Genomic DNA, 26,485 nt, shown 5'->3' with positions numbered 1-26,485 from the left:
GCAGACAATGAAATATCTTACAAGTCAGAACAGTATATTAAGTTATGAGGGGGAAAGGGACCAAATTATTAGGGTGAGGCACATGGGCTACTAACAGCAGTATGACTACACAACATACACTTAGTATTACTTTCTTAGCTATAGTATACTCTCCCTGGCATATTACATAATTTATGCAGCAGCATACAATACATTTTTGGACTCACCTTGTTGTGCTGTGCTCACTTGAACAGGAAGGTTGCGTGGCGGTCCTTCGTGGGCAAATTTTGCCATTAAACTTTGTTATCAAAGTCTGACATTATCTGAATTTATGGTGCTTTCAAGACAACTGGGAACTCTGGGGGAAAAAAACAAGGTTGAATCATGACGTCAGTGATCTTCAGGTTGGAGCTCTAGAAAGAGGCCCGTGTTCCCAACTTGGAATTCCGAGTTGGATGACTGTTCAAAACGTATTTTCCCAGTCACAGCTAGTTTTTTTTCAGAGTTCCCAGTTGTCTTGAACTCACTGAAGTCTAAGTTTCCAGTTGTTTTGAACGTGGCAGTCATACTGGATTGACAGTATGGTCAATGTATTCAACCTTTTCTGGCCCATGACATTACGTGTGAATGTTTCTCCTTTTAAGATTGGAAAAGAGAACCTTAAACTTAGACTTGGACCACACACCCTCTCCACCAAATAGCAGGGGAAGCAAAATAGTGATTGCTTTGCAGTTAGCCACTGATTCCTTCCAAACCACTCATTGTTGAATTTTCGATTTCCAACTTGTTGTGTAATGTTTATGTCTAATGGCCGATGAGCACGAATACGTTTCATCTATAATTTATCTTTATATGACAAGGATTGAAAAGGATTTGCCGGTAGATTGTCGACATGATTCATGATGATAACTGCTTGTCTAGCTTGCTAACGAAGATTTTGAAAGTATGATGTTGACATGATCCGTCCAATCAAAGCTATGGTAGATATAACGTGATTTGACACAATTTTATCCGTAGCCAATGACCTTGAGGCTACTTGGATGGGCAATTCTAATGTAAATATATGGCAGCACCCAGGGGGGCTTGAACTTTCTAGCTCTCCCTGTAAATTTTGCAGTAATGTAGTGTCCCCATGAGTGAAAGAACACTGAGCCAACCACGGCGCAACTAGAGAAGATTGCGAACCCCTACGCTCTGTATTTTACGCTGGCTGCCACTCCACCAAAGAAAGCACTGGGCTAGGCGGAAACGCCTGCATTTTGGAGCTGCCTTACTCAAGAAAGCCAAAAAGAGACCATGTTTGTATGCGGCTTTATTAACTCAATACATTATTATTATTATTTTTTTTACATTGTTTGCAAACTGATATGTGACACGTATTAAGGTCAAAATAACATGCACAACATCCTACAACAACAAAAAACGGGTCGCCACTGTCTAGGCCCAACGTCTAAAGAAAGGATCAGTGGCCACAGTGTATTCTGATACAAAACCATTTTCTTGTTCTTACCATTCGGTAAAGAAAATCCCTGATCAGCAATTTATTTAATTAGCTATTTCAGGGAAGTCATGGAACAATGGGCTCAACCTATTTTTGGTGCATGCAGTAAAGAGGGCACAGCCAGAGGGCACAGCCAGGTAGCTATCAACTATACACAGTCCACCAGGAAACATCTGGCTCATGGCTTACCCAGGGACCCCGGGGATACCCACTTTGGGAACATAAACAGCATGTCATGATGAGGCATTAAAGAACATTTCCTGTTAGTTGGTGTGTGTGTGTGTGTGTGTGTGTGTGTGTGTGAGAGAGTGAGGTCTTTCCAGCTAGGATGGCTCTTTTCCCCGATTCTACTTCATAGTTGTTGGACAAAGAGGAAAATTAATTTGGTTCAAAGATTTCTCTAATGTTTCTCTGGGCCTCCAGTAAACATGCAGGATTATGTGTGTTTATCTTGGTTTCTAGCAACAGAGAGTGTAAGTTTAAGTGTTACTTAGTGTAAGTTTAAAAAAGTCCATGGAGTTTAATTGATAAAACAAAATAAAACATGACCTCTTCTAACTTTTTTCCAAGAGAAGCAGAATCTTTTTAACTAAAGCAATAAGGGACTTAATATCATTGACATGATTGTGTGAGTGACTTGATTCTATTACCCAGAATAGTAAATGGATGATAGGGTCTAATGATGATGACCATTATAACTGGTAATCCTACTGAAGGTGATGCTGAACAAGGTCAGACCTGAATTCATTTCAACTCTGAAAAGAGTCTCTAAAACGAGTACCTGGGTAGAAAAAGTATTCCACAGTGAACCATTTAAGCTGGCTTTGTATTCTGGTTGCTTGGGTAAATTCCATTATGCAGCTAGGATTTTTGCTCACCCTGGAGTCAATGCAGAAATATTGATTGGGTCACATAGTCCCATCGGGGGGAAATTAAAAAGAAAAATGTATATTGATTCTTGACAATTCCATTAAAACCAAAGCAACAAATTGCATAGAAAATGATAAAACTCACTCAACACATCTAGGCCTAGGTTATTCTATGGCACACCATTTACATTGTTATAATTATAGCTTATTTTCTTGGTTGATTAGAAGAGGCTGAATCCATGGTAGGCTATTGTTTCTGTTCAACAGCATCCATAATCAATCATCTTCCTGGCCTCAAGTGTGTGCCATTTGAAACAAATTGAGATTAAATACATTAGCAGAGACAAGGGCACTTGAGGTCAGTAACCAAGACAGGAAAGCATTTCTGCAACAATGGTTTGAAATTGCCCATGGGGATATTGGGTGATGTGATTGTGATAAGGTTCTGAGAAGTACAGGGACAGCAGCACAGTAGGTGGCAGTAATGCGCCATTACCGTTGGATTACAACCACTGAAAAACCCCACAGAGGAAGAAGAAGCCAAGCGAGAAGGCGGAAGCGGAAGTGCTGTTTGAAGCTGAAAGTGCATGGAGTACAGTTAGTGAAAAGGATGAGTGGACAACAGTGAAGTCCAAGAATGGAACGAAAAGGGCTAGAATTGTTGTTGAAAAGGAGTCCTTGGGTCCTTGGGAAAAGGGGAACCTTTTTGAAGTCATGAGGATGGTGAAGAAGGTGCTGGGAATAGTGGATGCATTTAAAGTAACCATGACTCAGGAGTGGTATGGTGTTGTGTATCTGTAAGAATGTTGTTCATTGACTATAGCTCAGCATTCAACACTATCATTAAGCTCGGGTCCCTGGGTCTGAACCATGCCCTGTGCAACTGGGTCCTGGACTTCCTGATGGACCACCCCCAGGTGGTGAAGGTAGGAACCAACACCACTTCACTGATCCTCAACACAGGGGCCCCACAAGGGTGCGTGCTCAGCCCCCCCCTATACTCCCTGTTCACCCATGGCCACGCACACCTCCAACTCAATCATCAAGTTTGCAGACGACACAACAGTAGTAGGCCTGATTACCAACAATGACGAGACAGCCTACAGGGAGGAGGTGAGGGCCCTGGGAGTGTGGTGTCATGTAAACAACCTCTCACTCAACGTTAACAAAACAAAGGAGCTGATCGTGGTGATCGTGGAAACAGCAGAGGGAGCACCCCCCTATTCATATCGACGGCACCGCAATGGAGAACGTGGAAAGCTTCAAGTTCCTTGGCGTACACATCACGGACAAACTGAAATGGTCCACCCACACAGGCAGTGGAGTGAAGAAGGCGCAACAGTGCCTCTTCAACCTCAGGAGGCTGAAGAACTTTGGCTTGACACCTAAAACTATCACCAACTTTTATAGATGCACAATTGAGAACATCCTGTCGGGCTGTATCACCGTCTGGTACGGCAACTGCACCGCCGCAACCGCAGGGCTCTCTAGAGGGTGGTGCGGTCTGCCCAACACATCACCGGAGGCAAACTACCTGCCATCCAGGACACCTACAGCACCTGATGTCACAGGAAGGCCAAAAAGATCATCAAGGACAGCAACCAAGCTGTTCACCCCCTATCATCCAGAAGGCGAGGTTAGTACAGGTGCATCAAAGAGACTGAAAAACAGCTTATATCAAGGCCATCAGACTGTTAAATAGCCATCACTAGCAGCTTAGAGGCTGCTGCCCTATATACATAGACTTGAAATCACTGGCCACTTTAATAAGGGAACACTGGTCACTTTAATAATGTTGAATTATTTTTCATTACTCATTTTGTGTATATACTGTATTCTATTGTACTGTATCTTAATCTATGCCGCTCCGACATTGCTCGTCCAAATATTTATATATTCTTAATTCCATTCCTTTATTTTGGATTTGTGTGTATTGTTGTGAATTGTTAGATATTACTGCACTGTTGGAGCTAGAAACACAAGCATTTCGCTACTCCTGCAAAAACATCTGCTGAACACGTGTATGTGACCAATAAAATTAGATTTTGAAGAGCAAAAGGAATGTGCATTGTGGCTCGCGAAATTATCGATGCGTTACGTGGACAGCTTTGATTTTCATAACAGGGCACTGGTAAAAGGTGTTATCTCTGGCATCCCGTTGGACATTGATAATCAATATCTCAGCCTATAAGTAGTAGTTAATGTATGTATGACCCGTATGGTGGATGGGGGAAAAATTTAAAAAGTACATTTTAGTCATTTAGCAGACGCTCTTATCCAGAGCGACTTACAGTAGAGTGCATACATTTTTATTACATTTTTTACATACTGAGACAAGGATATCCCTACCGGCCAAACCCTCCCTAACCCGGACGACGCTATGCCAATTGTGCGTCGCCCCACGGACCTCCCGGTTGCGGCCGGCTGCGACAGAGCCTGGGCGCGAACCCAGAGACTCTGGTGGCGCAGCTAGCACTGCAATGCAGTGCCCTAGACCACTGCGCCACCCGGGAGGCCATAATACATCTGTATTACTGATGTTTGATGAAGAGTATCTCCCAACCCATGTAAAGTTGGGATATATAAGGTACGCCGTGAGTTTTTCTGCAAAACCTGCTGAAATGCAAGACGTGTAAAAAGTTTGGCAATGTGTCAAGTGTTTGCAGATGGGAGGAATATGTTATTGAAGAGTCTGTGAATGTAAAATGTTGCAACTGTGGTGGTGATCATTTTCCCTGAGTGCCCTGTTAACATGAAAGTCAAGAGGTCGAGGTGTCAAGGATCAGGGCTGTCCAGCTGATCTCCTATGTGGAGGTGGTAAAGAGACTCGATGGGGCAAGTGGCGACAGCGCTGAAGAGATGGTGGTGATGCTCCACAGCCCATTATAAATGTTCCTTGTCAGTCAATAGACCTGGATACACTCATTGTGAAGGCGTATTTTGTAGCGTTTATTGGCACTGTTATAAATTCTATTCTTCAAGTGTCCAAGAAGTCCAACAAGCTTGACATCATTGTGTCTGCGGCCGAAAAAGTATTTGGGGTTTCAAGAGTTCACAGCAGAAGCACTGCAAGGACTACTGTCTCTGGAAGATGGCACAATTCTTGTGAGCCTGTGTAGGAACCTGATGAAATGTTGTTATTTTTTTTTACAGAAAAGCAGGTTGATTTTGATTAGTTACATTTTCTTTATCGTTTTATATGAATATTTTTCACACACATTTTTTCCTTTTTGTGGATCCTTATTATCCACCCGTACAGTAGGTGGCGGCATGCACATCACATTGTTGCGAACGCCGTTATACCAGAGAAGAAGGAAAACAAGGTTCTGAGAAGTACAGTGGGTTCTTGTTAAAAATGGTAAGAGTTAGGGTTAGGGTATGGTTAGGGTAGGGGTTAAGGTTAGAGTTTAGGGCACAGACGTCCCAAAGATCTCGGATAGGGCTAACCAGTACAGGGACAACAGCGCGCATTCGTGTACTGTCTCTTTAAATGCGTAATTTTGCTCTGCTCATGCTCGGAGCTTTGTCCAGGAGTTTCCCTGTCGAAAACCAGCTGTGCGAGTATCATCACGTAAGGAGGGGAGTCGTGTTGTTATTCATCGGTGAATATCGCTTTCTCTGACAAGGATTACAATTTTTTTATGCAAATAAGCGTCCTTATCTTCAGTGAAGGGGTCTAAACTGAAAGTGGGAAAAAGCGGAACGGAGAACGGTCAACTTGATCTATTTGTCCGGGTTGCTGCATTCTCCACCGCAGCGAACAACATCCACAACCGACTCTTGCAATGGAAACTGGGATCCAGAACTAACATCCCAGGATCAATCCTGTGACCTTTTTATTTTCTTCCAGTTTTTCGGGAAGCATTAGGATGGTGAACTTGAAAATTGCTTGGAAAATACTTAATTTAGAATACAACTTAGAAAACACGCCGATTTTCTTTGGTTTTTAAAATGGCTTCTTAGCCTCTGGGAATAACGCTGTGAGCATTCATTAACGTTAGTTCAAGAAAGTTTAATAGGAGTGTATAAAGTCAGTACACATTTGCCAGCTTTGTTGTCTGAGGAGAGATGCTTTAGTTGCGGAACTCCAGCAATATGCTCAGACTCAGCTATGTTTCTATAGCCAATAAATAAGCCAATTTGAATGTTTGAGTGTATTTAGCTTCATGGCTAGGCTATCCCACGCCTACACCAAACCTTTGCTCACAAAGTATTTATTACCGATAAGTGACATTTTAATTGAGTCACTCAATCTGTGAATAAGGGAGTCTTAACCAGAAAAGGAGACCTTTACTTGTTTCTAAAGTATAATGGGAGGGGACTGCCGAGGAATGCATCTATGCACATGGACTAGATATCCAAATTTGCGACCCCAGGACATCAAAATATATTTGGGGGCATTCCTTATGCTGTACTTGGTGTTTTACACCGAAGCCACAGTCTCCAAGTCCTGTGATAAAAATTGCTTTTCTGGGAAATGCATCAATGGAACTTGCGTCTGTGACCAAGGATGGGTTGGAGCCCAGTGTCAACACTGTCAGGGAAGATTCAAGTAAGTATCCGCAAATATACTGTTTCAAAGTAACATTCTAATACTTTCTAACCAGTGTTCAAAGACAAAGTCTACTTTCTCTTACGCCTGCCACGTTAAGTTAAAGTCCACTAGACATTATTACAACCTCGCTCCGTCGGAAGTAGCCTATTATTGACTTGCAGCTAATCAAAGACAGACCGTACGGTATGAAGATAGGCTAAAGCTGCTTCTCCAATACATGTCATGGCGACGTTGGCAAGCTAAGCTGATGCGTAGAAATACGTCATCGTGTCTATAAAGGTCGTCTCGCGCCCAATTGCGCATGTGTAGGCCATCAAATCACAGGCACTCATTCGATATAAAGTTGTTTTTGACGAAAATTAAAACGTGTCCGTTTGTCACTTTCACAAGGGTGGAGTAATAACATGTTCAAGTACTTAAGACATTGGCTCGAATCTAGGTTGTGCCTTTTAGATTGAGAAAATTAACAACTAAAGGAAGAATTTTTCACCTTTCTCATTGACTTTTCAAACCCTGGCCTGGTTTATTTCACAAGCTTTCCCGGAAGTCTCGCGATGTTGCTCCTCTGGGTTTAGAAACTATGCGCGGATGCTTATTAATCACCAAAACAATATCAAGATTCGTGACACCTTAACCCCGGCGCATTCCTTTGTTATTGCTCTCTGCCACGCTACAATATAAAGCCTTTACATTTCATTCAAGGGTGGTAATTGTACAAATGATTATTTTTGTGGATTCATATCGATTTCCCAATCAAATATCCCTGGCAACAGTCACCTTAGACTCAACAGACAAATATACAGTATGTAATGGACAGTAGACTAAACCATGTTTTTTTTGTGGTTCTTGTCGTTGGGGCTTGCTATTGCTGGCAATTCATGGCTGACTACCTGTATAGATCGAGTGGAAAATAGTGAATTCCTACTCAATGTTAAGTGTTGTGATTGCCAGTGTTAGGGAAGTTACTCTGAACATATAGTTTACCAAGCTACCAATTACTTCACATTGGAAGAAGTTGAGCTATCCTTTAAAAAATATTAGTTTACTTAACGTTAAAGTTAAGTTACTTAAAGTTACTTTGAAAAAATTGTTCACTACATCCAAACTACTTAATGATGAAATATAATTTCTAAATCTGAAATTTCATAGACTACAAGTTGCAATCAATCTGTTAGTTTTTGTGTTTAGTCGGCTAAATTACACTATGTTTCAAGTGAGATTGGTAGGTCTAATGCCGAAAAAGAAAGGACATTTTCTGGCATAAAATGTAGTGTGTAGTTCAAGTAGTTAGCTACACCGCTATATGGTAAAAAACGTTATGAACTACTGAAAACACAACCAAGATTTGAATTTAGTTCAACAACCACCAAGCTACTGCAAAATGTAGTTCACTACTTCCAAACACTGGTGATTTGATAATGAACACATTACTTATTGCTGGCAGTTTGAGTGTGTAAACTATATTATAACTGGTCCACATGATTGGAAATAGTGAATATGTAGGCATATTTGATTATGATCAACCATCCCTGAGTCAGAGTTGCTTTAGGGGAGGGTCTACTGATTTTTTCCCCCCTTTAGTACAGGCCTTGATTGATGGCCTGTATTGGCCTAATGTGAGGAGCTGAGGTCACCTCCCCTCTTGTCAGAAGGGAATCAGCACCTTAATGCCATCATGCAGCTACTTTCACACCTTGACCATCTGTCAACATCCCCTGGACTTGCAATTTAAAAGAAAAGGTAGACACTACTGGGTCACACTTGTCAAATCTGGGTTGATTTGGGTTAAAACCTGCATGTCCATCGGGATGCAAATAACAGCACATTTTAATCGCTTAGATTAAATCTATTCAGGAAATTGGTCACACTTAACCTTACATTTCCCAGGCAGATCTGGTTACATGGAATTTATTTTTATTTGATGCACTAAATTAGCAACAGGTGAAGTCCTTTCATACAAAGTTGTGGAACTATTTCAGTGCTGCAATATTACTTAGGCCTATCTGCATTACTTTGTAACTACTGGTAAATAACTAATTACTGTAATTTCTAAAATACCAATCTCATATATATATATATATATATATGAACTAAAGACAACTTAATATACTAATCAAGTCTAATATAAATTTAATCCATGTTCAGCAGAGGATATTCTTTACCCCAATCTTTTGGGATTTTAAGGGTCATGGATCCAGTTTTATGTGGGACTAGTAATGTTTTTTGGAGGGTAAATGGGGATGTGCAGGTAGGATGGTTAAAAATAGTGTATTGCCAGGTCATGTGAGAATGGGAACTAGATCTAACCTGAGTGTGGGGCACTGAAGAGGGATTTTAGGCAGCAATTTAGAAACGACTTCTCTGGTTTTAAACAGCCTATGTGGCATTGATATGAGTCAGAAACATTCATTCTAGTGTCAAAATGTACTACAAAGTGTAAATAGGAAAATGTTGGTGATGAAGTCAGTCTCATATAAAACTGAGTTTTGTGAGTATGTCACAATTTACTGGAAGTTTGAGTATGGATTACCCAGTGCCGACTAACACGAGAGAAGCAGCTGTGCCGATTGCGCTCTATCAGCTGCGCACACTATATCCAGTCATAGCAGCCAGAAACTCCAGGTAGTGAGACAGACCTGCCCATTACGTGGCGCCTCATGTCGCCCATGTTATGTTGAACTCTTGTTCCTAGGCCCTTTATGAAGTGGCCACATGCTGATTGATGTGTTTTGATAGTGTAAACCACTTAAGTTTGCCACTTTTTGGGGCAAAATTTGAATTGAGACAATCAGAGCAATTGTATCCAAACTGCAACTGCATTGGGGAACATCTCATGTCCCCCGCAACCTGTTTTGTAACATGATTCCCTATGAAACACTACCAGACAAACGTGCACACACTAGTAATAGATAGTGTGAAAGTTGTAAGAAACAAAACGGCACACATTGCCACTCGCCAGTGACTTGAAAAGCTGATTGTGGCCTAGATGCTCAATGTGCCTGCTAGCTACTAGTAGTTTTGGGCACTGATAAACAGTGTGTAACTTGTGATTTATTTACAAAAGTTTGACAGCTTGCAGATGAGGTTGTAGATGTGATGTTCTCAGAAATCAGTCCTGAGCACGCAGCCAGACTTTCCCGACTCGATAGACTGTCTGAAGTGCACCGATTCGTTTTTCATGCACATTTTATTTTTAAACTTGAGAAATACACCATACACCTCTGTTGGCTATGCTGTTGCTACGGTGACTTAGCAGGGACAAACAACAGTAATTGCCCGGGTGCGATATGCAAACATAACACACTCACATCAAACCACACCCCCAAGACAACTCTTGTTTAGCATTTCTTAATGAGCAATCTTCAAAACGAGGCCAAATCAGGAAGTTCAGTCGCCTTTTAATGAAGTGCCACCACCTGTGATTAAATTAAAGCTGGTCATTTCATCCCACTCAAACTCTTCAGTTTGTTCATCTTATCAACCATAAGTGTTTTGTTCTTACCTTGTCCCTTTAAAAATCAGCCAATCTGCACTTGCTACATCCATTTTTGGTTTTATAAATTAATTATATACCCATTGATTCTTAAAGAATATAACTTATCAATGCCTTATTAACTTTGTTCAACTGTCACACCCCACCAGTTGTAACGGCAGTCCTCCTCCTCTTCATCTGAAGAGGAGGAGTATTGAGGGAACCAAGGCGCAGCGTAGTGAAATGACATAGTTTAGTCAATTTTCGTGTTTTCGTTAATAAAATAACAAAAACAACAAACGGTGTAGACAGACCTAAACGACGAACTTACATAAAACAAGAAGAACGCACGAATAGGAAACATAGACTACACAAACCGTAAACAGTCCCGCGTGGTACACAGACACGGAAGACAATCACCCACAACGAACACTGTGACAACGCCTACCTAAATATGACTCTTAATTAGAGGAACGCCAAACACCTGCCTCTAATTAAGAGCCATACCAGGCAACCCAAAAACCAACATAGAAACAGAACATAGAATGCCCACCCAAACTCACGTCCTGACCAACTAACACATATAACAAACTAACAGAAATAGGTCAGGAACGTGACACCAGTACCAAAAATATATAAGCGTGTTTTACTTCTATGTTTGTAAACATTGTAAATGTAAAAAAAAAAAAAATTACACTTTAGCTTCAACATGGTTACAACTATAATTTGGATGTCATGCATGGTCAGACCTTGCATCCATAGCTCTGTGAATTTGAGTTGTTTAATTTCTCCAGACCCATCACTCAGCGGTGACCGCTTTGTTATTGTTTCAACTTCGGATTGGCCCTTTAATGTTCATGCTGTCTGTATTAAGTTCTAAAATGGACCAGATTTGAATGCCATAAATGGCAAGTGTACCTGTCTGGAATCCAGTATAATTAATTGGACAATAACGGGTTCATTATCAGTGTCAAATAGTGAAGTTGGAAGAGCTCCCGAGTGGCGCAGCGGTCTAAGGCACTGCATTTCAGTGCTAGAGGCGTCACTACAGACCCTGGTTAAATTCCAGGCTGTATCACAATCGGCCACGAATTGGAGCACAATTGGCCCAGCGTTGTCTGGGTTAGGGTTAGGCAGTCATTGTAAATAAAAATTTGTTCTTAACTGACTTGCCTAGATAAATAAAGGTGAAATAAATAAAAAGTGCACAGATGCTGTGGGAGGTTCTAAGTGCCAATCAAAGAGAGAACGAAAGATACATTAAAAATAAATTGTTGTGCATCACATCAGCGGTTCGATTGTTTTCAGCGAATCATCTCACCTGTGGATGGCATACACAATGTCAGGGGGAAATCGGAGTTTAGCAGAGTGGAAACAGCTTGCTGTGTTGGTCTATTGATTTAGTTATCTGTGATTTTTTTTTATGGTACTGCGGCCCCTCTAGTCTGTTTTTCCCTGAGTGTGACTGTCTGACTCCCACAGGCTGGTTGCTGCAAATGGATTCAGACAGGCAGATTACATCTTGCAGTTCCACCCATACATTAATTATTCACACAAACAAACAGTTACAACCCAGATGCTGCCAAAACCAAAATGCAGACTATGAGCACTTGTAGGCATCCTAAATAAAAAAGAAGCTTGCTCATAATCTTAGCGTGGTAGAGGTCAAATTTAAGTTTGTTGTTTTGAATGCAGAACTGAAAAAATGTCTTTCTCTCTGACAGTTTTACTGTCAATGAAGGACTTTTGTTATTTTATTCTCAGTCTCGTTATATGAAACAGTGAGGGTTACGAGTGGACATAAAGTTGAGGAGATTGTATTCAGACCCCTTGACTTTTTCCACATTTTGTTACGTTACATACTTATTCTACAATGGATGAAACAATTTCCCCCTTATCAATCTACACACAATACCCCATAATGACAAAGCAAAAATTGTTTTTTTGACATTTTTGCTAATCTATTCAAAATAAAAAACAGAAATACCTTATTTACATAAGTATTCAGACCCTTTGCTATGAGTATTGAAATTGAGCTCGGGTGCATCTTGTTTCCATTGATCATCCTTTAGATGTTTCTACAACTTGATTGGAGTCCACTTGTGGTAAATTAATGATCTGGAAAGGCACACACTTGTCTATATTAGGTGCCACAGTTGACAGTTCATATAAGAGCAAAAACCAAGCCATGAGGTCCACGGAATTGTCCGTAGAGCTCCGAGACAGGGTTGTGTTGAGGCACAGATCTGGGGAAGGGTACCAAAACATTTCTGCAGCATTGAAGGTCCCAAGAACATCATTCAAAAAATGGCCAAACTGAGCAATTTGGGGAGAAGGGCCTTGGTCAGGGAAGTGACCAAGAACCCAATGCTCACTCTGACAGAACTCCAGAGTTCCTCTGTGGCCATGGGAAGACCTTCCAGAATGACAACCATCTCGGCAGCACTCCACCAATCAGGCCTTTATGGTAGAGTGGCCAGACGGAAGCCACTCTTCAATAAAAGGCACATGACAGCCTGCTTGGAGTTTGCCAAAAAGCACCTAAAGGACTCTCAGACCAGAGAGAAGATTCTCTGGTCTGATGAAACCAAGATTGAACTCTTTGGCCTAAATTCCAAGCATCACGTTTGGAGGAAACCTGGCATCATCCCTACGGTGAAGCATGGTGGTGGCAGTCAGGATCAAGGGAAAGATGTAGGGAGCTTGGTACAACGAGATCCTTTATGACAACCTGCTCCAGAGTGCTCAGGACCTCAGACTGGGGCGAAGGTTCACCTTCCAACAGGACAACAACCCTAAGCACACAGCCAAGACAGCTCAGGAATGTCTTCCAGGCAAGTCTCTGAATGTCCTTCAGAGGCCCAGCCAGAGCCCGGACTTGAACCCGATTGAACATCTCTGGAGAAACCTGAAAATAGCTGTGCAGCGACCCTCCCCATCCAACCTGACAGAGCTTGAGATGATCTGCAGAGAAGAATAGGAGAAACTCCACAAATACAGGTGTACCGAGCTTGTAGCGTCATACCCAAGAAGACTCGGGGCTGTAATCGCTGCCAAAGGTGCATCAAGAAAGTACTGAGTAAAGGGTCTGAATACTTATGTAAATGTGATATTGACGTAAAAAAGAAATTAACAAATGTGAACGAATTTATTTGAAAAAGACTGGTTTTGTCATTATGGGGTATTGTGTGTAGCTTGATGAAGGAGAAAAACATTTAATTATTGTTTGAATAAGTCTATAATTTAACAAAATATGGAAAAAGTCAAGGGGTCTGAATACTTTCTGAATGCACTGTATACTCCCACACTTTACTTTCCTGTCCCATGATGTCTTTCTCAATTTCTTTCTTTCTTTAACCTGTTTGGGCTGCAAGGGGCAGTATTGAGTAGCCAGATAAAAGGTGTCCATTTCAAACGGCCTCGTACTCAATTCTTGCTCGTACAATATGCATATTATTATTACTATTGGATAGAAAACACTATCTCGTTTCTAAAACCGTTTGAATTATTTCTCTGAGTGAAACAGAACTCATTCTGCAGCACATTTCCTGACCAGGAAGTGGAAAGTCTGAAATCGATGCTCTGTTCTTCTTCCTGCCTATAAATGGGCACAAGACCTATTAGTATACATGCACGTCATACACCTTCCTCTGGGTGTCAAGAGGCTGTGAGAGAAGAAATGAGGTGATTATCTTGGTCTGAGATGGAACACATCATCTTGGAATGACGTGTCCCCCATTTTCGGTACTCTGAAGAGCGCGAGCTGGACAGTGGGATTGCCTTTTGTTTAGCTGCCGTTATTGGCGACTACAATCTCCGGCTTTGATTTTATTTGATACATGTCACCATATCATCGTAAAGTATGTTTTTTCAATATAGTTTCATCAGATTATTGAAATTTTTTCGGGAGTTTTGCCGTGTTCCGTTCTCTTCCATTTGTTGACATGGAGAGTGTCGTGCCACTCGACTAGCGCGCTTGCTAAATGAAGAGGGAAAGTTGCCGTTCTGAATCCAAACAACGACTGTTCTGGACAAAGGACACCTTGTCCAACATTCTGATGGAAGATCACCAAAAGTAAGACCCATTTTATGATGTTATTTCATATATCTGTCGTAGTCGTCGGCGCCCAAGTGTTTCTGGCTATTGTGCTAAGCTAATATAACGCTACATTTGTTTTCGCTGTAAAACACTTAATAAATCAGAAATATTGGCTGGAATCACAAGATGCCTGTCTTTCATTTGCTGTACACTATGTATTTTTCAGAAATGTTTTATGAAGAGTAATTAGGTATTTGACGTTGGTGCCTGTAATTATTATGGCTGCTTTCGGTGCAATTTCTGACTGTAGCTGCAATGTAAACTATGATTTATACCTGAAATATGCACATTTTTCTAACAAAACATATGCTATACAATAAATATGTTATCAGACTGTCATCTGATGAAGTTGTTTCTTGGTTAGTCGCTATTTATATCTTTATTTGGTCGAATTTGTGATAGCTACTGATGGAGTAAAAAACTGGTGGAGTAAAAAAAGTGGTGTCTTTTGCTAACGTGGTTAGCTAATAGATTTACATATTGTGTCTTCCCTGTAAAACATTTTAAAAATCGGACATGTTGGCTGGATTCACAAGATGTGTACCTTTCATATGCTGTATTGGACTTGTTAATGTGTGAAAGTTAAATATTTAAAAAATATATATATTTTGAATTTCGCGCCCTGCACTTGAGCTGGCTGTTGTCATAAGTGTACCGACGTCGGGCTTGCAGCCAGAAGAAGTTAATCAAGCTAGAGCTAGTTGCACCAACAACCTATTTCTCCTGTTTTTAAAGTGGGGGTGAAGATGGGGGTGAATACAGCACTGGTATATTGTGCACTTAGCGAGGGATAATAATGTGCTTCTCTTTCAAAGGAAACTTGTGATATGGAGGATTCAAGGCCTCTGTTCTTTTAAACTTGCCTTTTTAAGACTTTCCTAATTGGAATTTTCCGGACTCTCATCCCATTACAAACATGCTGAGTGCATTCATTTAGTTCATTTATTTCCCAAGCAGCACTTGCTGGTGTCATGTGCACTGAATTAATCAAACATTGTACAAGTCATTGAACTCTGAAGAGAAGATTCAAGTATTTGTAAATCTCTATAGAAGCTGTACTTGCCTACAGATAAGGTCATTCCCACTAGGAATAAAATCCCAGTTAGACAAAAATATGAGAATCACAAAGTTATGGACACAATGTCAATCAGAGCATCCTGGGAAGGAAGAACATACAGTATCTAATTAAGGAGCTTAGATATTTCTCCATCCCCTCATCTCCCTCTCTCGCTCCATCCCCTCATCCCCCTCTCTCTATCCCCTCATCTCCCTCTCCATCCCCTCATCCCCCTCTCTCTATCCCCTCATCTCCCTCTCTCGCTCCATCCCCTCATCCCCCTCTCTCTATCCCCTCATCTCCCTCTCTATCCCCTCATCTCCCTCTCTATCCCCTCATCTCCCTCTCTATCCCCTCATCCCCCTCTCTCTATCCCCTCATCTCCCTCTCCATTCCCTCATCCCCCTCTCTCTATCCCCTCATCTCCCTCTCTCGCTCCATCCCCTCATCCCCCTCTCTCTATCCCCTCATCTCCCTCTCTCGCTCCATCCCCTCATCCCCCTCTCTCTATCCCCTCATCTCCATCCCCTCATCCCCCTCATCTCCCTCTCTCGCTCCATCCCCTCATCCCCCTCTCTCTATCCCCTCATCTCCCTCTCTCGCTCCATCCCCTCATCCCCCTCTCTCTATCCCCTCATCTCCCTCTCTCACTCCATCCCCTCATCCCCCTCTCTCTATCCCCTCATCTCCCTCTCTCGCTCCATCCCCTCATCCCCCTCTCTCTATCCCCTCATCTCCCTCTCTCGCTTCATCCCCTCATCCCCCTCTCTCTATCCCCTCATCTCCCTCTCTATCCCCTCATCTCCATCCCCTCATCCCCCTCATCTCCCTCTCTCGCTCCATCCCCTCATCCCCCTCTCTCTATCCCCTCATCTCCCTCTCTCGCTCCATCCCCTCATCCCCCTCTCTCTATCCCCTCATCTCCCTCTCTCGCTCCATCCCCTCATCCCCCTCTCTCTATCCCCTCATCTCCCTCTCTCGCTTCATCCCCTCATCCCCCTCTCTCTATCCCCTCATCTCCCTCTCCATCCCCTCATCTCTCTCGCTCCATCCCCTCATCCCCCTCTCTCCATCGCCTCATCCACCTCTCTCCATTTCTTATCTGTATTTCTAGAAGTTGTTGTAAGCTGACTAAGCTCTGAGGAGCACCATGGACATTGCGATGTAGAGACAAAATGAACACGTATTACAATCTGTATTCTTTGCTGCATTTCGCCCATCTAGTCTATTTTCATTTGTTGCTCCTCAGTCCGTCAATTCCTGATGTGCTTGTCTATAACTTCACTTGGGGTGTGGAATTTGGAAATGGATCAGAGCGTGCAAACTGAATCTAGTGAGTTCATCCAAATGTAGACAAGAAGGGGAATGAAGTGTCCTAAACATGAAGGCCTTCTTTCCTGCACGGACAGACTGAACAGCTCTGAGAGGGGTAAATGGGTGAAGGCTTTGAGAACGAAGTGATTGTACAGTTGCTTTGAGACCATGACACTGTATTTATAGAGCAGAGAACATCAAGTACTTCTTTTTACACGGCCTCACTTAGTTTCCTCTGCATCCAAACCCTCTGGGGGTGTCCTGAAAATGGTGTCACATATAGAGACTAGGTGGTGGGAAACAGCACTGCACAGAGCAGACTGAAAGAGAACTACTGCACATGTGTGCATGCAAAAAGTACAGTTACATTGTACTGTACCCTGCTCACCTTATATTGGTCAATACTCTTTGTTATCAGGATGGGATCTCTGAATATGGACACAATTAGGGCCTCTAGATTTATACAGACATATGAGACCTTTTAAATGAGAATGGTCTCCTCACAAATCCCCCAGAGCTCCTCCCAATAGAACACATTATATAAATGCACTATATTGTATTGGGTTGCTGTGTGTCTTTTTAATACTATACATACTGTAATGTACTGATATTATTTAAAAAAAAGTCATGACAGCGTTCATTTGTGGTCAGTAAGAGACGGCTATGATGCGGTGGACTGAACCACTTGTTCAGTCTCCCGTATCCCAGTCATCATCTAAATATTCGGTCCTCCAATAGGATTAACTGTAAAACAACATGATATTAAAGAGCATGTCCGATATAAATATAGCCATGTTGGTTTGTCATCCCGATGGATCAAGATAATCTGCTCTCCCAGCATCATCAACAATGAAGAAAATTCAAATAGACCCAGGTTACATTTAAGTTGAAACAAACCTTGATGTCTGACCAGTGTGTACTGTAGAAATGGCTTGCCTGTCCCAGGTTGATGGGTGGTGTCTGTTCCAGTGTTCATGTGTGGAGGGAGGGAATGATTGAGGGAGGGAAGGAAGTGGTAGGAGTCTAGTTCTCACAGGCGTAGCCTACATATTTTGTTTGTCTGAGAACACAGGAGTGACCTCTTACATCACCAAACATGTGTTTGTCATACAGCACTGTGTGTGTGTGTGTGTGGTAATTTATGCATGTTTAAGCCTCAGGCGGGGTACAGCTGACGGCTGCTATGTTTTTGTGCACAGTGAACTGAAATAGCCTACGTGTGGAGCTGAGCTGTGTGTTTAAAGGGTAGGGTGGGGGAGGGCTGGATGGCCATCTGTCCAGAGAGCGCGTTAATCCTGCTATGATGAGAGCGAGGGCCTTGTCTCATGTAAGAACACACACACACACACACACACACACACACACACACACACACACACACACACACACAGAGTTCCAAATGCATGTGTGTAACACATGACTCATGCCCTCCCTGTTTTCCCAGAGACTAGAAAGCCTTGAGGTACCAACAATGTCACTCTCTTTTCTATAACCATCACCATGGGATTGTCATGGAGAATGAGAGAATGCTTGTTGTGATTTGGAAAGTGGAACAATATGATCTGCTTTCTTTCTAAGTTGTTTTAATCATTGCTTGTTTCCATCTCTGTTGAGTATACCCACTGCCTTTTGGTGGTTGTCATTCTACAAATGTAGATATAGAAATACAATTGCAACACGTATATACAATGTCTTCAGGAAGTTTTCATACACTTTGACATTTAGTTGTGTTACGACCTGAATTCAAAGTGGATTAAATAGATTTTTATTCTCTCACCCATCTACACACAATGCTTAATAATGACAAAGTGAACATGTTTTTTGAAATTGAAGCACATTTTGGGGTGAAATTAAATGCAGATATATCTCATTTTCGTACAGTACCAGTCAAAAGCTTGGACACACCTACTCATTCCAGGGGTTTTCTTTGTTTTTACTATTTTCTACATTGTATAATAATAGTGAAGACATCAAAACTATGAAATAACACATATGGAATCATGTAGTAACCAAAAAAGTGTTAAACAAATCAAAATGTATGTTTATGTTTCAAAGCCTATTGGATGACAATTTGTTTTTAACTAAGACAAAATATTTAATTTACTTTTTTTGTACACCATGGGTATAGCAGATCCTCTTATTGTATGGGACACTTTCAAATGTACTTTTAGAGGCCATTCAATACAATACTCATCATTAAAACAAAAGCAGTTTAGGTCAAAAGAGATTAGACTAATAAAGGAAATAGAGGAAGTAACAGAGCAAGTAGATGGTAATGTAAACTGTACTATAGAGGCACAAAATAGGTTAGAGAAAAAACAAAAATAAATGGAGGTACTTATTCAAGAACAATGAAGTGTAATCTATCAAAAATAAAGCGAATTGGATGGAAAATGGTGAAAAATGCACAAAACTTTTCTTGAATCTTCAACATAGAAATTCTACCAAAAATAATTTACAGAAACTCGTTACAAATGATGGAGTTATCCATGATTCACCAAATTATATTTTGAAAGAGGAAGCTAAATATTTTAAGCATATGTGTTCTTTTCGGTCTCCTCCATTTCCACTGAATTATGTTAACTAGAATTTCTTTCATCATCATAATAATAATAATGAAAAATTAACAAATTTACAGAAGGACCTGTGTGAAGGCCAACTTACAGAAGAGGAACTTTTTGAGGCAATAAAATCTTTTCTGTCTGGAAAAACACCAGGGCTTGACGGTATACCAGTAGAGGTATATCAGACCTTTTTTGATGTACTGAAAGATCCATTATTAGCAGGTTTTAATTACTCTTATACAAATGGTAGACTTTTAGGTACTCAACAAGAAGGTTTGATTTCATTACTACTACAACAGGACCCAGGTGGTAAATTATAAAGATCCAGTCCATTTAAAAAGACTGGAGGCCTTTAACACTTCAATGTTGTGAAGATTTTGGTGAATCTCTTATGCAATGGGTTAAAGTTATGTACAGCAACACCAGATGTAAATAATGGTTACTTCTCAGAAACTATTGAGCTTTTAAGAGGAGTTAAACAAGGCTGTCTATTGTCTATCTATTTATTATGGCCATTGAAATGCTAGCTATTATAATGAGATCCAACAAGAACATAAAGGGGTTAGAAATCCAGGGGATAAAAACAAAAGTGTCAATGTATGCTGATGACTAGTTTTTTCTTGAATCTGCAATCTGTATCCCTGCACCGTCTCGTTGAAGATCTGGATCACTTTTCCAGCCTCTCAGGATTAAAACCTAGTTTTGACAAGTGTACCATATTACGTATTGGATCGTTAAAAATAGTGTTTACACTACCTTGTAGTTTACCAATAAAAGGGGCGGATGGTGAAGTAGACATACTTGATATTCACATCTCAAAAAATATATATGAACTTACCACAATTAATTTCAATAGAGATTTAGCAAAAATAGATAAGATTCTGCAACCATCAAGAGGTAAATACTTTTTATGTATGTACTATTTATGGAATATCACATTGATTAACTCTTTGGTCCTATCACAGTTTACTTACTTACTAATGGCACTGCCTACTCCAGATGACTCTTAAACATTTATTTATTTTATTTATATGAGCAATAAATATTTCATTTTATTTGGAGTGCTAAGCCAGACAATTAAACGTGCCTATTTATATAATGAATATGAGTTTGGGGGGCTAACATTATTAAATAATAAAGCTAGAAACCTCTCATTAAAAGCTTCACTCTGTCAGGGTTGTGTGCAGAGAAGTAGCGGAGTCAAGCGCAGGACACAGGTGTTGAGCGAAACCACAGTGTTTACTCAAAAATTATATATATATATATATATATATATATATATACTGCTCAAAAAAATAAAGGGAACACTAAAATAACACCTCCTAGATCTGAATGAATGAAATATTCTTATTAAATACTTTTTTCTTTACATAGTTGAATGTGCTGACGACAAAATCACACAAAAATTATCAATGGAAATCAAATTTATCAACCCATGGAGGTCTGGATTTGGAGTCACACTCAAAATTAAAGTGGAAAACCACACTACAGGCTGATCCAACTTTGATGTAATGTCCTTAAAACAAGTCAAAATGAGGCTCAGTACTGTGGGTGGCCTCCACTTGCCTGTATGACCTCCCTACAACGCCTGGGCATGCTCCTGATGAGGTGGCGGATGGTCTCCTGAGGGATCTCCTCCCAGACCTGGACTAAAGCATCCGCCAACTACAGGACATTCTGTGGTGCAACGTGGCGTTGGTGGATGGAGCGAGACATGATGTCCCAGATGTGCTCAATTGGATTCAGGTCTGGGGAACGGGCGGGCCAGTCCATAGCATCAATGCATTCCTCTTGCAGGAACTGCTGACACACTCCAGCCACATGAGGTCTAGCATTGTCTTGCATTAAGAGGAACCCAGGGCCAACCGCACCAGCATATGGTCTCACAAGGGGTCTGAGGATCTCATCTCGGTACCTAATGGCAGTCAGGCTACCTCTGGCGAGCACATGGAGGGCTGTGCGGCCCCCCAAAGAAATGCCACCCAACACCATGACTGACCCACCGCCAAACCGGTCATGCTGGAGGATGTTGCAGGCAGCAGAACGTTCTCCACGGCGTCTCCAGACTCTCACGTCTGTCACATGTGCGTGTGAACCTGCTTTCATCTGTGAAGAGCACAGGGCGCCAGTGGCGAATTTGCCAATCTTGGTGTTCTCTGGCAAATGCCAAACGTCCTGCACGGTGTTGGGCTGTAAGCACAACCCCCACCTGTGGACGTCGGGCCCTCATACCACCCTCATGGAGTCTGTTTCTGACCGTTTGAGCAGACACATGCACATTTGTGGCCTGCTGGAGGTCATTTTGCAGGGCTCTGGCAGTGCACCTCCTTGCACAAAGGCGGAGGTAGCGGTCCTGCTGCTGGGTTGTTGCCCTCCTACGGCCTCCTCCACATCTCCTGATGTACTGGCCTGTCTCCTGGTAGCACCTCCATGCTCTGGAAACTACGCTGACAGACACAGCAAACCTTCTTGCCACAGCTCGCATTGATGTGCCATCCTGGATGAGCTGCACTACCTGAGCCACTTGTGTGGGTTGTAGACTCCGTCTCATGCTACCACTAGAGTGAAAGCACCGCCAGCATTCAAAAGTGACCAAAACATCAGCCAGGAAGCATAGGAACTGAGAAGTGGTCTGTGGTCACCACCTGCAGAACCATTTCATTTTTTGGGGGTGTCTTACTAATTGCCTATAATTTCCACATTTTGTCTATTCCATTTGCACAACAGCATGTGAAATGTATTGTCAATCAGTGTTGCTTCCTAAGTGGACAGTTTGATTTCACAGAAGTGTGATTGACTTGGAGTTACATTGTGTTGTTTAAGTGTTCCCTTTATTTTTTTGAGCAGTGTATATTATATATTTTATATTGTTTTTAAAGTAGTCACCCTTTGTCTTGATGACAGCTTTTCACACTCTTGGTATTCTCTCAACCAGCTTCATGGGTTAGTCACCTAGAATGCATTTCAATTAACAGGTGTGCCCTGTTAAAAGTTAATTTGTGTAATTTCTTTCCTTCTAAATGCATTTGAGCCAATCAATTGTGTTGTGTCAAGGTAAGGGTGGTATACAGAAGATTGCCCTATTTGGTAAAAGACCAAGTCCATATTATGGCAAGAACAGCTCAAATAAGCAAAGAGAAACAACCCTCCATTACTGTAAGACATGGTCAGTCAATGTCAAGAACTTCAAAAGTTTCTATGAGTGCTGTTGCAAAAACCATCAAGCGCTATAATGAAACTGGCTCTCTTGAGGACAGCCACAGGAAAGGAAGACCCAGAGTTACCACTGCTGCAGAGGATAAGTTCATTAGAGTTACCAGCCTCAGAAATTGCAGCCCAAATAAATGCTTCACAGCGTTCAAGGAACAGAGCATCTCAACATCAACTGTTCAGAGGAGACTGCGTGATTCAGGCCTTCATGGTCGAATTGATGCATAGAAACCACTACTAAAGGACACCAGTAAGTAGAAGAGACTTGCTTGGGCCAAGAAACACAAGCAATGAACATTAGACCGGTGGAAATCTGTCCTTTTTCGAGATTTTTGTTTCCAACCGCCGTGTCTTTGTGAGATGTAGAGTAGGTGAATGTCTGATAGTTTCCACTGTGAAGCATGGAGGAGGAGGTGTGGGGGTGCTTTGCTGGTGAGACTGTTGGTGAGTTATTTAGAATTAGAGGGACACTTAACCAGAATGGCTACCACAGCATTCTGCAGCGACACGCCATCTCATCTGGTTCGGGCTTAGTGGGACTATCATTTGTTTTTCAACAGGACAATGACCCAACACACCTCCAAGCTATTTGACCAAGGAGGATAGAGTGCTGCATCAGAGGACCATCTCATCATGATTCCACTTAGTGGGACTATCATTTGGCTTTAAAAGGGACAATGACCCAACACACCTCCAGGCTGTGTAAGGGCTATTTGACCAAGAAGGAGAGTGATGGGGTGCTGCATCAGATGACCTGGCCTCCACAATCACCCCACCTCAACCCAATTGAGATGGTTTGGGATTAGTTTGACTGCAGAATGAAGGAAAAGTAGCCAACAAGTGCTCAGCATATGTGGGAACTCCTTCAAGACTGTTGGAAAAGCATTCCAGGTGAAGCTGGTTGAGAGAATGCCAAGTTTTCAAAGCTGTCATCAAGGCAAAGGGTGGCCACTTTGAAGAATCTAAAATATATTTTGATTTAACACTTTTTTAGTTACTACATGATTCCATATGGGTTATTTCATAGTTTTAATGTCTTCACTATTATTCTACAATGTAGAAATTAGTAAGAATAAAGAAAAACCATTTGAATTAGGGTTGTCTGGTGCTGTAAGTATTTTTACCCCCGAGTCAATACTTTGTCGAATCACCTTTGGCAGAGCTTTTCACACCTGGATTCTGTAACATTTGCCCTTTTTTAAGCTCTGTCCAATTTAGTTGTTGATCATTGTTAGACAACCATTTTCAGGTAGATTTAAGTCAAAACTGTAACTCAGCCACTTGGGAACATTCACTGTCTTTTTGGTAAGCAACTCCAGTGTAGCCGTGTGTTTTAGATTATTGTCCTGCTGAAAGGTGAATTCATCTCCCAGTGTCTGGTGGAAAGCAGACCAAACCAGGTTTTCCTCCAGGATTTTGCCTGTACTTAGCTCCATTCTGTAATTTGTTTTTGTCCTGAAATTCCCAAGTCTTTAACAATTACAAGCATAACCATAACATGATGCAGCCACCATTATGTTTGAAAATACAAAGAGTGGTACTCAGTAATGTGTTGTATTGAATTTGCCCAAACGAAACGCTTTCTATTCAGGACAAAAAGTTAATTGCTTTGCCACATTTGAGTATTTAGTGCCTTATTGCAAACAGGATTAGGGCTGTGGCGGTCATGACATTTTGTTAGCCGGTGATTGTCATTTAAATAACTACCGGGTCACACTAATTGACTGTTAATGAACATTAACAGGTTTAGCATCTCCGGCTTCCACTCATAGCCTACAAGCCACTGATGCAGACCTTTTGAGCATCTACATTTTAATAAGTCTAATAAATCCACTTTATAGCCAACACCAGTGGTTCCCAAACTTTGTATAGTCCCGTACCCCTTCAAACATTCAACCTCCAGCTGCGTACCCCCTCTAACACAAGGGTCAGCACACTCGCAAATGTTGTTTTTTGCCATCATTGTAAGCCTCCCACACACACACACAATACATTTATTAAACATAAGAATGATTGAGGTTTTGTCACAACCCGTCTCGTGGGAATTGACAAAGCGCTCTTATAGGACCAGGGCACAAATAATAATATAATAGTATTTAGCCATCTTACATATAAAACTTTATTTGTTAATCGAGAATTGTGAATAACTCACCACAGTTTAATGAGAAGGGTGTGCTTGAAAGGATGCACATAACTTTGCAATGTTGTATTGGAGAGAGTCTGTCTTAAATAATTTTCTGCTAGCGAGGGCTGAGAATCCACTCACATAGGTACGTGGTTGCAAAGGGCATCAGTGTCTTAACAGCGCGATTTGCCAAGGCAGGATACTCTGAGCACAGCCCTATCCAGAAATCTGGCAGTGGCTTCTGATTAAATTCAATTTTCACAGAATCGCTAGTTGCATTTTCGTTGAGGTTCTCTTGTTCAGATATCAGTAAGTGGACTGGAGGCAGGGTATGAACGGGATAACGAATCCAGTTGTTTGTGTCATCCGTTTCGGGAAAGTACCTGCGTAATTGCGCACCCAACTCACTCAGGTGCTTCACTATACCACATTTGACTTTGTACAAATTAACTCAAGCTTATGGACACAAAAAATCATACAATGATGGAAAGACCTGTGTGTTGTCCTTGTTAATGCAGACAGATAAGAGCTCCAACTTCTTAATCGTAGCCTCAATTTTGTCCCGCACATTGAATATAGTTGCGGAGAGTCCCTATAATCCTAGATTCAGGCGGGGGAAAAAATCACCCAGATAGGCCAGTCGTGTGAGAAACTCGTCATCATGCAACCAGTCAGACAAGTGAAAATTATGGTCAGTAAAGAACTTTAAGCTCGCCTCTCAATTTAGAAAAACGTATCAATACTTTGCCCCTTGATAACCACCGCACTTCTGTATGTTGTAAAAGCGTTACATGGTTGCTGCCCATACCATTGCATAATGCAGAAAATACACGAGAGTTCAGGGGCACACGGCCTAGACCATCACAATAAATCCATTATTTATTTTAGGCAGGTCTAAAGAAACATTATGACATGAAAAAAATGTAGCCTATTTCAGAAGAACAGAATAGCATATTCTGAGTCGTCCTTATGTAAGGTCCTGATGCTATATTGATGCTATATGGCTGTGTGCTACAATAGTTAATTTAGCAGGCAAGATGTGCTTATAATTAATTTAGTTATTTATGGTAAAACATTATGCTATATATGATGTGACTAATGATGATTTGAAAAAAGTCACATGAAAGGCCTGCTCTCAGCTCTGTTTTTGCGATCAAATAAGGCTAGACACTTCATTCCACGTTCAACTGCCTGTTGACATCTAGTGGAAGGCGTATGAAGTGCATACAGATCCATAAATACAAGGCAATTGAATAGGCGATGCCTTTCACAGAGACCCATTTCAGAATTTTCACTTCCTGTTTGGAAGTTTGCCTGCCAAATTAGTTCTGTTTTACTCACAGATATAATTCAAACAGTTTTTGAAACTTCAGAGTGTTCTCTATCCAATAGTAATAATAATATGCATATCATATGATCTAAGACAGAGTACGAGGCCGTTTAAATTGGGCACAATTTTATCCAAAAGTGAAAAGGGCGCCCCCTATTTCCAAGAGGTTTATTTAACCAGGTAGGCTAGTTGAGAACAAGTTCTCATTTGCAACTGCGACCTGGCCAAGATAAAGCAAAGCAGTGTGATACAGACAACAACACAGAGTTACACATGCAGTAAACAAGCCAATAACACAATAAACAAGTCAATGACATGGTAGAAAAAAGAAAGTCTATATACAGTGTGTGCAAAAGGCATGAGGAGGTAGGCAATAAATAGGCCATAGGAGCGATTAATTACAATTTAGC

At 41.4% G+C, this 26,485-nt stretch overlaps 1 protein-coding gene across 2 annotated transcripts in view; it reads left to right on the top strand.

Moving 5' to 3' along the window:
• Positions 1–5,701: 5,701 nt before the first annotated feature.
• LOC129836447 (attractin-like protein 1) overlaps positions 5,702–26,485 on the top strand; it is a 331,683-nt gene continuing 310,899 nt past the window's right edge. For both annotated transcript variants that reach the window (XM_055902623.1, XM_055902622.1), the window contains exon 1: positions 5,702–6,901. In XM_055902623.1, coding sequence (XP_055758598.1) covers positions 6,660–6,901 — 242 coding nt within the window. In that variant the 5' untranslated portion in view covers positions 5,702–6,659. The remainder of the gene's footprint in view (positions 6,902–26,485) is intronic.

Source organism: Salvelinus fontinalis, chromosome 37, assembly GCF_029448725.1.
Source record: "Salvelinus fontinalis isolate EN_2023a chromosome 37, ASM2944872v1, whole genome shotgun sequence".
NCBI classification, from domain to species: Eukaryota; Metazoa; Chordata; class Actinopteri; order Salmoniformes; family Salmonidae; genus Salvelinus; species Salvelinus fontinalis.
The sequence above is the reverse complement of the archived record's forward strand: the minus strand, read 5'-3'. Positions and strand labels throughout refer to the sequence as shown.